Here is a 17888-nt window from a genome sequence, read left to right on the forward strand (position 1 = left end):
ATGCCATTCTGAGTGGACAAGCCTTTCAGTTAGGCCTTTCAGGGTTTCTCGGCCAACAGGTATCCAAACCTGTGGATTTGAAAGCCACCCTGAGTCTCCATTAACCCTCTGGCCCCCAAATCATCTAAACCAACCCACCGGCATGCAACAGACCTTTCCCTCCAACTCCTTCACATTACATGAAACCAATTCAATGGCGGACTCCTCCCAACAGATTTTCATTCTCCACCAAGTCTGGTTAATTATGATATGCAGTTAATATTTTTTGTATGACAAATGTGATACAGTTTATAGGGCTTTTGTATACATTTGTAGTCTTCTCTTTGCTCTAGTGCGTAACTGAGTACAAGCAGTGACTGTTGTCTCTATTGGGCAATTCCACGCCAAAGTGGACATGACATCTAAAATTTCAAATTCATATTTCCCACGCAATTTTGGTATCAAATGAAAGCTTAAAGTGTGAATTTTATTGATTTGAGTAAAAATGTTTAGTATTATAACATATTCGGGGTCAATTTTTCAATTGTTTAACTAACCTTATTAATTTTCAAAAATGCATAAATTATAATACAAATGTAGCATGGCCTGTATTCAATATTTGAGAAATAAATGTTATGAATTGTTATATTTAGAACTTAGTAATTATGAAAGAAACAGTTCATTTAATATTTTTACGGTTTCCATGATTTGTAACGCTTCAGTGACTTCCTAAAGGTGACCTTGTATTTTGTCCTTCCGTTACCACAAAAAGAGGTCTTTTTAATATTTTATGAAAAATAGTAATATAAAAACCATAAAATTTTCAGTGTAAAGCAAGTTTAGGTAGGCCTATAACTTGGCACCCATCCATCCACGAAACCCCTCCTCTTTGAATAATTATAAATAAATTAAAAATGTCCTTCCGTTACCGAAGCTGGTAACGGAAGGACAAAGGTGTGGTAACTGAAGGACTTAGAGTCTGTTTTTAGCTATTTAATATCCCTAAGATGAGAACACAAATGTGTCAGAACCTACTCTAAGTACCCTTGACTAAATTCAAATAACAAATGAAGCCACACCTCTTTCCTGAATGCAAGTCGACCCAAAATTGGCTCAATTTTGTAATTTTGTGTACAAACCCTATGGGAAATAGTGCTCTTTCATAAAACTCATAAAAATCTGATAATTTTTTTTCTTTCGATCACTTTGATTACTTGACTTTCGCTTAACTATGTTTAAAAAGTGGTCTGCAACAATTTTCTTTGGAAAAAAACCACTTAAACAACAAAAGGGAAAAAACAAAGAAATACAAAAGAAATTCAAGAAACAATAAAAAATAAAAGAATTGAGATTGATTTTGCAATTTTTTATCACTACATTTGTTTAATACCTCAAAATGAAGATCCACACCAAGAAATGTCCATAAATTGCTTCACATTAGTATTCTATGGGCTAAAATGTAATTTATTGAATAAATTTGCATAATCAATTCATATGATTAGGAATTAGCAGTATTTTGAACAATCTAACTATGGTCTCGTGTAGATTACTCTCCAGGGTGATGTGTGCAGATTTTAATCATGATTTATTTACGGGGGATTAAGCAAAAGAAAGAAAAAATATCACATTGGACTACAAGGATTAACATTAAAGTTGGAAATAACATCCTTCACTGTATGCACACGAAGCTCTTTGTCCTTCCGTTACCACACATTTAATGAAAACATTGTGCTGTAATTAAAAAACCAGGTGACATGTTTCAAAGTTGAATACATAAAAGTAAAGCTAAAACTATTCGGATCAAACTGTATACCTGCCACATATGAAAAAAATTATTAACCTTAGAGAGGTTTAATAAAAACTAACCATAACCCATCTTCCCCATACACTTTACACAGACGATCTGCATGTCCTTCCGTTACCGTCCTTCCGTTACCACACACACATGGACATTATGTGGTGTAATTAAAAAATAAATAAACATATTTGAAAGTCAAATATATTCCATTATAGCTAAAACTATGGCAATTAAACTGTATACCAACAAATTAAAATAGCTCCATAAACTTCACAGAGTTTTGATAAAAACTAATTTGCCTGAAAACCCATGTCCATTTTGATGTCCTTCCGTTACCGACCTCATTAATATGCATATTTCATTACTCTTTAGCAGGTATGACAAAAATTTTGGTGGAAATTATAGTCTTTGGCTCTGGTAATACATCTCTGTAGTTTGAAATGCTGTATCCATCAAACTTTTCTTAGAGTACTTTTTTAAACTGTGAAAATTCTGTCTGAATGTCCTTCCGTTACCGTGGAATTGCCCTTTTGACTAACGGGTCAAACTCTGCGTTCCATATCATCGCGCCAAAGAGCAAAAGTATTACATGGCAAACAAATTAAACTGTGTTCACACAGGTTTTTTTTTCCTTTCAAGACCTCACCTGTTCATAAGGGGAACATAATCTTATTTGCATTCTGCTTGTGCAGCTGGTAAATTTCTGTATTCTGCTTCTGTAAATATGGAATCATGACTCAGCATCACTTTCTTATTGCATTCTTGAATTTATGGAGATCTGAGGGCAGTTTAATGTCCCAATCATGCAGTATCAATATACTGCAGACAATGCTGTATACTCTCTGAATAGATAATGGGATAGAAATTGTAATTGTTCTGGCTATAATGCTTCTGAACTGTATACCAAACTCACCTGTGAATGGGAGATATTTTAGGTTGCCATATAATATGTTAAAAAAGTTATGTGTCGACTACTGTAAAACAATATTTTCGCGGCATGAAATTTTTGCGAATTGGAGCCGACGACCTTTTTCGCATCATGAAATTTTCGCGAGCTGCCTGTAACATTCAATGCATTTAGTGTAGACAAGAATGTTCACATGCATTTGAATTTTGCGAATCTTAGCTCTCGTGAAATTTGTGAAATTAAAATGCACGCAAACATTCCTCATTTTACAGTACCCCATCTAATTGTGTGAATGAACCTCATGTGTGTGGTTGGACGTGCAGGGTATTCTGAATGTAAGGGGAGTAATTCCCACGTCAGATACTACTGACACTGCTTGCTCGCATGAGAAATTTGGACGTCATCGATATTAACCAAAAATCAGTATCGACAGCGAGAGAGCCATATATCCCGTAGGGATGGCACACAAGCAGGCCACAAATGGGTTGCACTGCCACACATTTGTAGATGAAAATGTCTTGGAGGGGATTTGTGTATGAGAAAGAGTTGGCATGAATGAAATCCATGCATTCAGATTTCACAGATCAGCTCAAGTTTGAGCAGAATCAGAGAAGCTTTCAGAATTTTATGGCACTAAATCATTTACCAGAAGCATCAAATAGCAAGCACACATAATGGAATATTTGTGTGGCTTATACTATCTTGCAGTGTCTCTATCTTATCGTATATTGCATTTGTAAAGAAGCAGCCCTCTTTAGCACAATATTTTTGCTTTCTGTGTATGTGTGTCTGTGTGTGCATGTTGGAGGGGGGGGGTGTGAAAGATCAAAAAACAGGATCATAGAAATCAAGAGCCAGTTCATTGTGTAACATATCGTAGCAATCAATTAACGTTTTAAGGAGCATGACATTTACATATTAAAAGGGTGTCAGACCTACCTAGGAATCTATCTTTCTGTGACCAGAAAATGCAGTAAATATAAAAGGTAATTCAAAGTGTGTGTGTGTGTTGTTGTTGTTGTTGTGTTTTCTGTTTTGTGGGTTTTTTTTTTCAATTCTCATTGCCAAACACCAAGATATTAGGAGCTGAAATTTGACTCGTGCCGTTGCGAAACCGAATATCATCTGCAGGCAAAATTCTGATCGTACTGAAAGGGGTCGCAAGAGATGGCCTGTTTCGTCTTGTTTTCTTGAACTCTTTTTGTGCTCTTTGCTTCATTATACAACAAAACAGGGAGCATAGTAGTGTCAGAAGATGAGAAAGTAAGCTGCAGATTACTCATTGTGGTTTGATTTAGCATGAGATGTTTCAGATTACTTCTAAATTTTGTTCATTTCTTTTTTGAATTGGTATATTACTCCACATTTTCATGTAATCATAAAGTTTAGAAATGTCACTTGAGAGAAATATTCATTAATTATTAATCAATGAAAATCCTATAATTCAATTTTTCATTTTTTCAAGGGGATGAATTTTCAGGGTGACTGCCGTTGAATCATACTAGTGGGACTTGCCATTGCTATAAAAGCATGGTCTGTATGATGAAAGAATCGAGCTCATAACAGTTCTGGAGAGAGACTGGGTAGATATTTGTTTAGCAGCTAGCATCAGATCCAATATCACATTTTCTGTTTTGCAGATGGCACTGCAGCCGTGTTGGATGTCTCGTCCAAATCTACAGTGGTGAACTTGAGTTAGTCTCACTGTAAGGGCTTTTCAGAAAATTTCATTTCAACACCATATCTGGATTGCTTTGCATTATGGAAGTATACTAAGTCTATATTGATTACCAGTGACAGCCAGTGTAAAGGGGGAGGGGGTAAAGTTAGGTGATTCCCAACCACTAGAGGTAAACTTTCCTTCTTTTCTTCAAGTACTATATAATCAGGAAAGTGGGTTGCCATGTTGTTTCCGAGAAAAAAAGGAGTATTTTTAGTGACAGTGGCGGGGAAGACTAGGGGAGAAGAGAATTGAGGAGTGGCAGGGAGCTCCAAGACTACTCTTGACCCCAATCCAGCTAGAAACTCTCCCCTCTTCAATCTCCATGTCTGTTTCCCCATTTGTCGCAATCCATTATTGATATGCCCTACTTTTGCCCGCTCCTCTGGGGTAGCATGAATACGAAATCAGGGGTATCATGGGCTGCCGGGTGCGGAAACACAATCGTGCAGGCACAACCCGAAGAATGTCCAGAATCCTGTGCTACAGCTGATTTTTTTCCCAATGCGATCGGCCTGCGCCAAATTCTCGCAATAGCTGGAATGGTTCCTCCTTTTTGCAGCCCTTGAACAGGGAGGAATTTAACAATGGGCAAAATTTCCCACGAAATTGTTTTCTTTTTTTGCCTGTCTTTTATTTCGTATGGGCATGAAAATATGGTAAAGCCATGTGGTAGAAGGCCTAAGACAATAGACACAGTATTAATGGTAGGGTGAGGAGAGTGGCTCACAAAATCATAGTGATGATAGAAGAGGCTCTTTTCCAATCTCAGTTTACAGAAATATTAGAACCAGGGGATATTTTCTTTCGTGGTACAAGAATGGATTCTCTTCTATTCATTTTTTCTTTTGTTGTTGATTGTTAAATGGCCCTCATGGATGCCTCACTCCTTGTGAGAGATTAGAGAGAAGATAGGCCAATGCTTTCAGTTATCTGCGCTGAAGTAACTGATTCTTTGTATAGATTTCTGAAACGAGTATAAAAAGAAAAATGTCTTTCATTGCAATGAAAAACTAATAAACAAACAGAACTCACAAGCACACAGGCATTCTGAAAAAGATTTTAAAGAACAGTCTTGAGGTTATTACCCAAATGCACATGCAATGTAGGGCCTGTATGTACAGTACACTGTATACGCCAAATATTTCACGAGGTTTTTATTTTCGCGAATTTCGGGAGTCGGATGCTATTTGCGAAATTAAAGACACACAGAAATATTGACTCTGATCCCAATGTGAATGTGACATACGCATGTATACTTCTCCGTTCAGTACAGGACCCTACAATCGCGAATTTAACCACTTGCGAAATCCTCTGATATTCGCGATTCGCGAAAATTTAGACTCGCAAAACATATGGCGTATACAGTATTGTAGAGTACATATATTTCCACAAATGAGGAGGTCACAGACATTTTTTTGAGATGTTGTTTTTCGCGATTTGACACTGAGGCTATCGTAAGTGATCTAGCATGTGGTGATATTTTCATGTGATGTTAAATTTGTGGCCCAACAGTGATTTGTGAAATTCATGAAAATGACAGCTTTTACAGTGTAAAATGTAAAATTCAATTCAATCATACTACATTTCCATCCGACAAAGGTAATGATACAAGGTGGGCCTATAGGTTGGCAACCAACAGGCCTATTGTTTTAACAATGGGTAAGAAGTGCAAGTCAGTTGTATAATTAATACAAAATATATGAACAGATGCTCAACATATAATGGGAAAGCAATGCATATTTGCAAGGCTGACAAATGTATATTTGTAATGTATCAGGTATGTATTTATGTTTGTATGTTTGTATCTTTGTATGTGTGTATGCATCTGCCTGCATACATAGAAATTATTAGGGATGGACCAAATGATAGAATACTCAGTTTGGTTACAGAAAAGTCACGATATTCTCCCCTCTATAGATCGCAGGAGAAATGCTTGTGAATTGAAGTCTATAAATCCCCTTTGTTGAAGACTTGGTGATCGGATGAAGTTGAATCTGAAGCGTCAGACAACACTGCCCTTTGTGTTGGGTTCACACTGAGCGAACCTGACTTGAGCTCACCGTTGTGTTTGGTTATGTAGTCTGCTGGTTTGTGTCCACAGGGCGTCCAGCTCAGCAAACTTTGGGCAAAGGGGAAGGGAAAAAAAAACCAGAGAGGAGAAATCCCCTTATTTGTACATGTTTGTGAAATGTTTGAGGGGGGGGGGGTGGTTGTCTGTCTCATACAAGAATCTGTTCCACCCCACCAACATCAAGTTCAGCAGCAAGCTGTGAAAAGCAAGTTGCAAACAATAGACTTACTAGGAGTGCCGACAGTTGAGCCCCAGGGTCACAGGCGCACTCGGGTGTGGAAAGATGAACTCAAAAGGATAATGGGTTGAATGGTAGAGTGAGGGGTTTATAGAAATTTCTCCCCCTCAGAAGAAGAGAGCCGATATCACTCAAACAATGCATACTCAAAAACTTATAAACTTTGTGGTTTGATACAGTTTGATCTTTATGCCTATTGTTTTCCCTCTCTTCCCATCACTCAGGTCGAAATGAACTCATTGCAAGGTACATCAAGCTCAGGACCGGCAAAACAAGAACGAGAAAACAGGTATACACCCCGCTTCCAAATGGAAGAACCCCAATTTTTGTGCACACTTTTCCTGGCAAAGATGTACTGCACGATATTGCATATGTTTTGTGGTCTGTATTTTTGTTTTGTGATGATTATCGTACTGGTCTTACTATTGCTTTTCATATTTGTTTTGTGGACCCAAATGATACCTGACGAAACCTGGACCAGACAAAAACAACATAAACATTTGTTCATCATTGACATTGCATTCAAACAAAAGTAATTCATTACACCATCAAACATTATTTAACACATTGGTCACATGTTGCACATCAGAAGGGTGGTCACCATAGTGTGTCATACAATGTATGTTCAACTTATGGTCATTGTGTTGCACATTGGTGTATTCTACATGATTATGAGCTTGTCTCGCCTCCCAACAAATAAGGGCATTGTGTTTCCCTAGTTTTCTCATCCCCTCTCCATCTGTATCCTGCCATTAAAACTTTCTCAAATTCTACATTGTAATCTTGGTGGATTCACAACTCAGTGTTATTTGCAGCAGTAGGCCAAGACTTGTTGCATAAAGTCTTCTTTGCAATTCTGTTTGTCTTACACACTCAATTTGTCAATCTCATATACAATGTATATATTACATTATGTCGGGCTCTCAGAACTTAAAAGCAGACATTCAGTTTTTTGAGTGTGATTACTTGGTAGTCTATGTTTTGATGTTATCATTGTGTAGTTCTACATTGTCATGATTTCCAGAAGTGAAAATAGAGATACGGTTGTATTGTGAAGGACACAAGTTTGCATCTGTGGGCATTGCTTCAGAATTATTACAGATCACAGTCAAATGTCTTTTGGTGCAGTATAACAAAATTTGTTTCCTGTCAAAAGAAACCTTGTGCATCATATTTAGCAGGAACACGTAGCAGAAAGTACTCCTAATTACACTGTGATCTATCTTTGAATCGTCAACACTGTAGCCGGCAGACCTCTTTCTATCACCTCAAACAATCACACAACTGTAGATGTTAATCAATACGAAATCTTCTATGTACTGAACATGAATACGTAGGAGATGTGAATCCACCATATTTTCACTATCGCTATCCTTTCACTATCGCTTGCTCCAACCCCCCCCCCTTCTCCGTGGTTCTCATCAATTCAAGATTCTCTTTGAATTTCTTTGCAGAATTTTACTTCAAATTTTCCCTCATCATGATGCTACCTTCAGAATAAATAGTTGTCTAGTGACTGTATATTCTGTCTCACACTTATACTGTTTTCTTAGAGTGTTCCTCCAGAACTCCCTTTATGTGGCTAGTGACAGACTATGTCTTGCCGTCATGAAAATATAATTATTTACTCGTGCAAAAGAGGTGAAGGAGTTGGCCCTTACTGGTTTCCTGGTAGAATATCCCACATTTAAACACTCCTTATTTCTGCAAAATTGAATCAGCATATGGTGTGTGGAATGAAAAAAGGATGAGATTGATAAGCATATGCTAGTTTGATGATTTACTGGTACCATCAAATTCCTCACAGTCAGTTTGGAATGATGAGAAGAAGAGACCTTTTGCTTCTCTTGGCATTTTCTATCTCTTTGCTTTAAAAAAAAAAGAAAAAGAAAGAGATATTGTTGTCTTTGACTGACTAGTAGAATCAAATTCTTACTGTTACCAGGTTGAAAGAATCTAAACACATCCTTTCCGTGTTTGAAGAGCTAGAATATAGTGCCGTCAAATGAATACCCCCCCCCCCGTTTTTTTTTTTCTTCCTTCGATACATGTCTGTCCAAACATGTGGGACTTGAGTTTACTGGGAACGTTCCTGGGCGAAGTGGAAACGAGGGAGACCAAACAATGGGGGTATGCCACCCTGAAATGTATCATTTGATGCTACATGTACCTGGTAACTCAGATATGAGGGAGGCAGGGGGAGAATTTACTGATGTTGCCATGGGAACGTCATGTCCACATGCGCAATATGCTTCATCTGAATTACTCCTTTCTCACACACTTCACTCGTGATACTCCACCAATCAGGAACAGGAAGTCATTCGGATCCCCCCCCCCCCCCAAAAAGAAAAAAAAAAAGATAGAAAACCCCAAATGAAACAAAATAGTTAAAAGAGAAGACAAATGCCCATTGCCATGACAACTACAAACCGAAGTTCTTAGCTCCGTTGCATTTATATTATTTTCCCCCTTCCCAAGATTTCAAATGAAAAGAACCTGACAATATTGGAAGCGTTTCGTGTCCATTGTGTGTGCAGAGCTCAGCAATGTTTGTGTAGGGTCAAATTTTATTAAAAACCGAGTGATATGAAGAAGCAAAAGTCACAATCAAAGCGAGCCATGCTCTCTGTGACATTTACAGTGTCAGCATTAAAAAAAAAAAGAAGAAGAGGATGAAAAAAAAGGTTTATTTCAATGTCGCTCAAGATGCCATCCAAATCACTAGCAGCAGCAGCCACAAATACGTTAGCACCAGTGATAATCTGGGAGTGCATTGTGGTAGACGCCAACAGTGTTAACTGATGTAGTGTCGTCATCATCATGATGCAAGTAGATGGCACATCTTCCCTGCATTCTATTTGCATAGCATCCTCATTTCAAATTGCAGGATTATGACAGGTAACGGGCCACTGCAGGCATTGCTTAGTTATTGTTTTCTTTCCATTATTTTGCATTGTGAAAATATGACAATTTTGATGATCCTTCAAAATCTCTTCAGGAGCTCAAACCCAAGATACCGTTTTCTTGTCATCTAAGCAGGCATTGCTATTATTGTTTTGCTTGTAAAAAGTCCAATCACATGTTGATGATAACAAGTTACTGTATAAGCAGTTATTTTCGCGAGGGTTTAATTTTTGTGAATTTCGCGAATTTAACAACACGCGAAATTGTCTCCATGCGTTTTGTTAATAGAGCATTAACGTAAGCGTCAGTGTCTATTCGTGAAAACACATCTCGCGAAAATGTCTATGACCTCGTCATTCGCGAAAATATCTGTGCAAAAATAATGACGTATACAGTATCATATCATTGAGTTTCAACCACACAAAACAAAAACAAAGAGAGAAATTATGTTAATCAACAAATGATTTGCAGAATACTCTCATATGAGGCAGAATCAAATATAGATACATCCTAAGAAATTTAATAAATCTTAACCCTACGAGAAAATGCCAAACAATCACTCTTCTTGAATATTATTCCATGCCACATGTTTTCCACTTTGTTTATTTAAACTTCCTTCATTGGTTATGTCTTCAAAGCTGCAATAGTTGTCATCAGATGCTCATATTAACTCCATAATCCATCCCTTAACATGGTTAACAAGTGTCTCAGATAATCACTCCTCATCTCACTTGCATCTTTTGGTTACATCCCCATCATCATCATTGTCGTCGTCTCAAATTTATTGGATACAGGAGTGATATTGCCAAGTAGGAATTCATTCTGCCCCTCAGTCTAGGGGAAAAATGAAGATTAAGTACAACAAAAGATGAGCCGAAATTGCTTGAATTTCCTGCCGGATGATTTTCCCCGGACAGATGATGTATTTGCATTGCCGACAGATAATATGTGCCTGTTGATTTGCATGCAATATTGGTGTGGCAATTTGTGAAAGGGTTTTGTTTGGCGAGGGTTTAATCTCTGATCATGTAAACATAGAGTTTAAGGTTGTCTTTAAAATATGACAAGTGCATATAGAGGATAGGACCCTTGTAATGAAATGTAAAATTCATGTATGTTTGATTTGCTAAAATCATATGAATCTTCATGCAGTGTACATGGTGATGAGAAAGGGGGAAAAGGGTAAAAAGCTGTATTAAGCGTGGAATTTATTAGGTAATTGCATCATGATTGTATCCAATAAATTCTCCTGAATTCATACTATTGAAGCCCTGATGTAAGTTATTGTGAGTAATAAAAAGTCATATTTTAACACACTGTATTAGCATCATGACAGATAAGAAACCATGTAGTATTTTCTCTGTGTCTGTATGTGTGTGTACAAGACACACATACAAACAGAATACATACAATTTGTACATACATAAATACATACGTACATACATACATTTAGGTATAGCCATATATCCCTAGTTGGCACCTTAGGGAGACATATTGGGGGGAAGTGTCTTCATTAGGGAGACAACTGGTCATTAAGGAGACAATTTTTGTGTCTCCATTGCGTAAATTGCCATTGAACATGTATTTTAAAATTTGCATATAAAACAAATGGAAATGTCTTCCAAATGACCCATCTAGGAGTATATATATACACATATGTATATGGCATCTAATGTGACATGAATATGTGACATTAGAATGATGAGATATTATACTGACATTCATTATTGGGTAATGACTGGACTACTCTTTGATCAATTTTGATTGCAACATATTGTTTTGATTCTTTTGATAACACTTTAAATGTTTTATTGGTGGTTTGTCATAGTAACCAGTGCTGCTGTACCTGTGTGTGTGCACTATATGTATGTATAGACATATGATTTGTTCGATAAATTCACATATTATGAACATGAGTTGCAAACGGGCAACTGTGTTTGATGTGTGTATTATCATCACTATTGACAATGATCAAGTATTGAAGAAATCTCCATTTTGATTTATCTCTCTGTTCTCTTCAATGTTGAATGTGTGACTGATGTCACGGCTGTGTGAAAAGGCAATTATCGTGTTGTTAAGTTATGAACTGCCTGGCTTTGCTTTTCTTGTTTTCATTTTTTTTTTTTTTTTTTTTTTAGTTAGCAATACAGGGTTAATGTCTTTCACTTCCAGTTGATAACACCAGTTGACTTTTTTTTTGTCTTTATAATATAAACTTTGATCAAAATGTGGACTGTTAAAATGTCACTCAATTCACATGTTGAATACATTTCATTAAAGAATTATGATATTTGATAAGTTTTTGACACTCGAAAAAAAATGCAATAGTCACTAAAGAAGACAAGGATAATGGTTTTAAGTTAGTAGTTAATTGTGAACTTGATTGAAATAAAAGCAAGTGCTCAGTGGGATTAGTACAGGGCAATCAAACTTTTATCTTGTTATGCTATATTGTTGTTTTTGTTTTTGTGACTTGCTCTTGTAATTTTGTGAAGTATACATGTAAATATGCATCTTGTTGTCAGTTTGTGTTTATTTCTTTGATTTGCTTTTGTGCACATTTGGGGTCTAATGGTTTGGCAACCTTTGCATGTGCTTGGATGTTCTTTTTGTTCTTTCACAATGTTTTATTTTGCACTTGACACCATTATCATTGTAAGCATTCCCACCTGGCACCAGCAGCTCATGTTGGTGCCACGACCCAGGTCATGAGGAATCATGTTTGGAGTGTTGCACATTTGAGTTCACTAGTACACTAGTACGCAGTTTATTTTTGGATGTTTTATTTCTTTTTTTTTTAATATATGTTGTCTTTATACTTTCGTTAATGGCTTATTTGTGTTGTAGAATTTGGTAGTTGTTGCACGTCTGCCTGATCTATATTTTTCCCACAATATTTGTTAGTTAGTTGTTTGTACTTGTGGCATGTGATTAGTCTGTTGTTTTTTTGAATTCATGATTTTGTCAGGTGGTTGATATGTATATATCTTTTTTTTATCACTCACACAAATCCAACTGCAGCCGCACAAGTTTTAAAAGGGTTTGATTTGTGGTGATAGGATGTGCTTGTCCAGCTAAGCATTTTTGTTGTTGTTCTTACAGAAACTGTATTTTTTCATGTTTTTTTTTTATACTGTGATAAATTTTCTTCAAAATTCATTGGCGTTGAGATTTAAAGGCAAATTGAAATGCTTTGTTAGGAGGATGGAGGGCTAGAGGGCATATATCTGGCCAGAGAGCAAACTTGCTTTCCATTTGGTCGGTAATAATTGTAAATAGACCATGGGAAGTAATACAAAAAGTCTTTGTATCATTTGGATCACAAAGGAATGAGAAGTACTTTGTTTGTTCAAATTCATTCTTCTAGTAACCAAAAAAAAAAAAAGAAGAAAAAAAAAGAAGAAGAGAGAATCAAATGTGACCTTTGTGACATTTATTTGATACAATGTTCATCTACTTGAAAAAGTAATGACACAATTAAATCTAAATGCATATTACTTAGTTTGTCTACTACGAGGTGTAGATGTGATTGCAGAGCATTCACAAATTGCAGTTTGCTAGCTCATATAGCTATCAATGTATATGTATGTATGTATGTATCATGTATGCATATACACATGCAGCCAATGATAACTCTCAAAGATTCATTATTTCATCGCAACTTTTTTTTCTTTATGTAAATGGACATTTCATCCATATAATTCCTTGCCAAATTTGGCTTGTTTGTGCTACATGATCTCGACGTAGATGGCTTAAATGCATCATGTATTTTAATAAGTTGTTTATGATAGCAGGAAGTCCTTATTAAGCAGTGCAGTAACAACATAGGGGGGGGGGTTACTGCTGAGATTGTTTAGTATATAACCCTTTTTTTTCAGCTGTTTTAGGGAGATGGATATATGTCAGATATATCTTGTGGGTTGTGTACAGACATATATGTGATGAGATTATATAGGGAGGAAGTATATGTGACCCGCTACAACAAAAGGATCCAAAAGTCGGGGGAGGACAATTTTCTGGAAATGGCATGACATTATTCTCTTACTCTTCTACTTTAAATTCATATATAGCACAACTCAAAAAAGTACTCAGTTGCGGAGATATCAATAATTTTATTAGTGTATGTCAAGTGGTTGAGGAAATCAGAGTTTCGAGAAAAACGCCTTCAAAGTTTTCCTTCCGACGTTATCATGATCAAGGGCAGGCAAGACAGTTTGCACCGCTTGACAATAGAAGGCATGCTCTTAGCGACCTCCGCGATGTTCATTCAAGCTTAGCGCCAGCAGTCTAAGCATGACCAATCAGTAATCAGGATGCTACGCACTGTCCAATAAGATTTACCTCGCTGCTAGGGGCGGAGTCTATCTGCGGCGCTAAATCCAAATCTTCAGACACGTTTCTGTTACGTTGAAAGTCAGAAAATCATGGCTCAGAAGAAACGCTGATTTCTTTCCTTTCCTTTGATCATTTAGCTTCGAAATTTCGGCAGATGATAGACAAAACATTAAACTACAAAATCATGCCAAAAATAGAAATACGATTGTTTTGACCAATTTTGATGATGTGACTTAAAACTCAATTTTCTCGGCTCAGCCGTCAGCGACTTTAGGATCCTTTTGTTGCAGCGGGTCACATATATTGAACAATTAATTTGTTGTGATGGTGCTGATTTAAATATCGAATACCTGTGTTAATAGATGTATATCAAAATCACATTTTTAAACCGATACAAGTCAGGATATATTGTGTAGTAATATTGCTAATTTGCAACTAGTTCAGTTTACAGTGAGACATGCTAGTAGCAATAGGCACATAAACATTCAAACATGTAAATCATGTAGCTTATGTTTTATAGTTTTTCATGATTTTCCCTATTGTCAAAAATTGTGTATTTTTGAGCAAGTGACTGTACAAAATACAATGATAATGCCCAAAATATTCATCTTCTACCCAGCTCTCATAGATGAAAGGCATAATTTCCCATTTGCAGATGAAACAAAAACCCAGCAATAGTGCTTTGAAATAGTGCTAAATTGTGAGTTAGGGATAGAAACAACCACTGTAAAAATTTGAATCAGTAAAATCGACATTAAGTAAATATTGTTAAATATACAAAATGTGAACAATAGTTATAATAAAAATGTTTCCAGACTAAACCGTCTACAGTTACTGTTTATTAAGAAAAATACTTATATCTCCTTATATTTTAGGCTTTTTTGTGAAAATTTTATATTGCAGGATGTTTTGTGATACAACTGACCTACACATATATTTGCATCAAAAGTGATATCTTGAACATTTTTGAAATCACTGCTCCCAAATGTAAACTGGACCTTTAATGCTATTTCATTTTTACTGTGTATTTTGATTTTGTCCTGCTTCTTAAAACAAGTAAATTCCCATTCAGTGGAACATATGTGCTGTAATGGTACAATGGGTCATCAGTTATTAGTGAGAAACGCTATGAGATACATGGCATCAAATTTCTTGAAAACTCAACACTTTGAAGAGTATATATAATCTTTAATAATTCTTTGCTCATTATGACTTAACCATTCATACATAAATAGAGCTACCCAGTAGTGAGTTTTCACCATGCATGTACCTGTTATTTTTTTCATAATTTAAACTGAAATTTGATATTGAATTTAAACAAATTGAGTTTTGATAAAGCATGCTAAAAATGTTCAGTTATCTAATTTTTAAACTAAAACATATTTCTTTAAAGATCTGCTGAAATTAGTAGCCTTGCCATACCAGATGGACTTTGTTTGGTATTACATTATATCACTAGGGGAAAACAAAATCTGTCATTTTAGAATGCTTACTCTTTACATTTGTACTAATATCGTCTGTGTGAGGTTATGTCCTAAAGAAAGGGAGAAAATGCACATTATTCATACACTGTGTAGTGGAAATTTCTCATCTCACATGATTGTTTTCTGGGAGTGGGCCTTTGGGAGGGATTTTAGCGTTTAATGTAATGGATATTGAGCGCAGAAGAAATGTGAACAAAATGTGCAAACCTCCAAACATTTCCCCCCTCATTACCTCCCTCACAGGTGTCAAGTCATATTCAGGTGTTGGCGCGAAGAAAAGCGAGAGAACTCCAAGCACTATGTAAGGTACGCCACCCAAGGGCTCCCCCAGTTGTGAGCCAGAGGTAGTCTGTGCAGTGTGCAGAAGGAATCGGGAGAGCTCCATGGCTAGTATTCGCTCAAAATGAGTGCCTTCCAAATTCTCCTCACCGAGCAGAGCAAACAATTCATACAAAAATTATTTCTTGCTTATTAGTCTTTTAAAAGGACATACAATATGCTGCTTGAAGGTGGGAGTTTGTAAGTATTTTCCAGATGCATTGAATCAAATGCAATCTTGCATTTTTGGGGAATACATCAGCTTTCAAATGAATAGGCAATGTAGTCCTAGAGGGTGTTTGCAGCAATTATGGAGCACACCTATGTCAAATCCTGCTCTTGATGGTACATACACGTTAAACTTGTGCTCAGTGGTTCTTATCGTGATGTAGCACAATGATGGATCCAATCAGTGACAAGAATGATGTCCAGGATAATCCTTTTGTTTCTTTTTTTGATGATGAACTACCCACACAAGGAAAGAATTTGATCAACATAACCAAATCAGAATGAGTGATAATTGTGGGCTAAGAAAAAAAGGACATCCAGAGAGGTGTAATGCCGGTTATCACATTTCATAGAATAATTTAATTTGAGAAGGGGTCTCTAATCCCATGGGAGATACTTCCTTCCTAGCTCTGCACAGACTTATCTCTGGCTTGAACCACTGGAGACCTATGTGTTTTATGCATGTTTAAAGCCTTTTTTCCAACTCTGTTTTGTACATTGCTTGTTCTTCACCCGAGTCAGGTCTCCAGTCATATCCAAGTGCTTGCAAAGCGAACAGCAAGAGAAATTCAGAAACAGTTCAAGGTAAATGGCAAACAAGTAAGTACTAGTTTGGCAGCGGCTGCAGCCCAGCCGTTCAAACCATGACAAAGGAGTGATGGCTCCCTCTGTCACAAACGTTACCTCCCTCTATCGACAGGGGCAGGTTAGACGAGTTCATGTTGTCAAACAGCAGTTGATCTACTTTGCAAATCCTACAGTCGGTCTAGGACAGTTCAAATATTTAAGCTTTTATTAATTTCATGTGGGTGTAAATTGAATTATGGATCCTTCATATCTTTATTGACCTTTCTTCCAGAGATTCCAGTGTACCTCTGAATAAGCTTGATAGGATGTTCAAACTAGAGAATTACTGACTGAGCCCCCTTTGTCATTGCCCAATCTGAACAAAATTGAAGCGGACAATATTGACCAAATTCTCTTGTAATAATGATTTTCGCCGAACTTGAGGATACTTGAGTCTCTCATGGAAAATGGGTCCACCCTTCCACCCCTCCACCTGCTAGAACTTCAAAAGTTTAGCAAAGGAAGAAAACCGCGCTCACAGAAAATGCACCTTGACTTGATGCAATGATATGTAGCATCCTGTTTACCTCAACCGCAAGAAAGACTTAAGATGCTCCCCTGGCAGGTTTTATAAAGTTTAAAGGTCCAGTTTACCTTTGGGAGCAGTGATTTCAAAAAATGTCAAGATATCATATTTGATGCATATGTGTAGGTCTGTTGTATCATAAAACATCCTACCATATGAAATATTTGCAATAAAACCTAAAATATAAGGAGATATCAGGGTTTTTCTCAATAAACCGTAACTGTATACGGTTTAGTCTGGAAAAATTTTTATTATAACTATTGTTCACATTTTGTGTATTTAACAACACTTAACATCGATTATACGGATTCAAATTTTGACAGTGGTTGTTTCTATCCCCAACTCACATTTTAGAACTATTTTATAGCACTAATGCTTTCATCTGCAAATGGTAAATTATGCCTTTAAAGGGTGTGTACAGTTCTGGTCAAGGTGAGGATTTAGCTTTTAACGTTTTGCGAGATATTCAGAAACCACTCTATGAGATGTCAAAGAGCATGCAGTTCTTAGGGGTATCAAAAGTTTATTCGATAAAAATCGGTTTTGAAATGACTGAGATATCCAAAAACCAGGTGAAACAAAGAGATCGTAATAAAGTTGTGTCATGTCGCCTTTTATTATTAGCACTTTTTTGGATATCTTAGCCATTTGAAAACCAATTTTCATCAAATAAACGTTGAACCCTTCTTAAAATGACATGCTCTTTCATATTTCATAAGAGGCTTTTCATTATCTCACTTAGGAATATTC

The 17888-nt window shown here is 36.5% G+C and overlaps 1 protein-coding gene across 1 annotated transcript in view; it reads left to right on the forward strand.

The window, feature by feature from the left end:
- LOC140228276 (transcriptional enhancer factor TEF-1-like) overlaps nucleotides 1-17888 on the forward strand; it is a 76089-nt gene that overhangs the window by 40654 nt on the left and 17547 nt on the right. Inside the window, exons 3-4 of the mRNA XM_072308501.1 lie at nucleotides 6941-7005; nucleotides 15683-15745. Of these exons, the coding sequence (XP_072164602.1) occupies nucleotides 6941-7005; nucleotides 15683-15745 (128 nt within the window). The remainder of the gene's footprint in view (nucleotides 1-6940; nucleotides 7006-15682; nucleotides 15746-17888) is intronic.

The sequence above is a fragment of the Diadema setosum genome, chromosome 5, assembly GCF_964275005.1.
Source record: "Diadema setosum chromosome 5, eeDiaSeto1, whole genome shotgun sequence".
Lineage (NCBI taxonomy): Eukaryota > Metazoa > Echinodermata > Echinoidea > Diadematoida > Diadematidae > Diadema > Diadema setosum.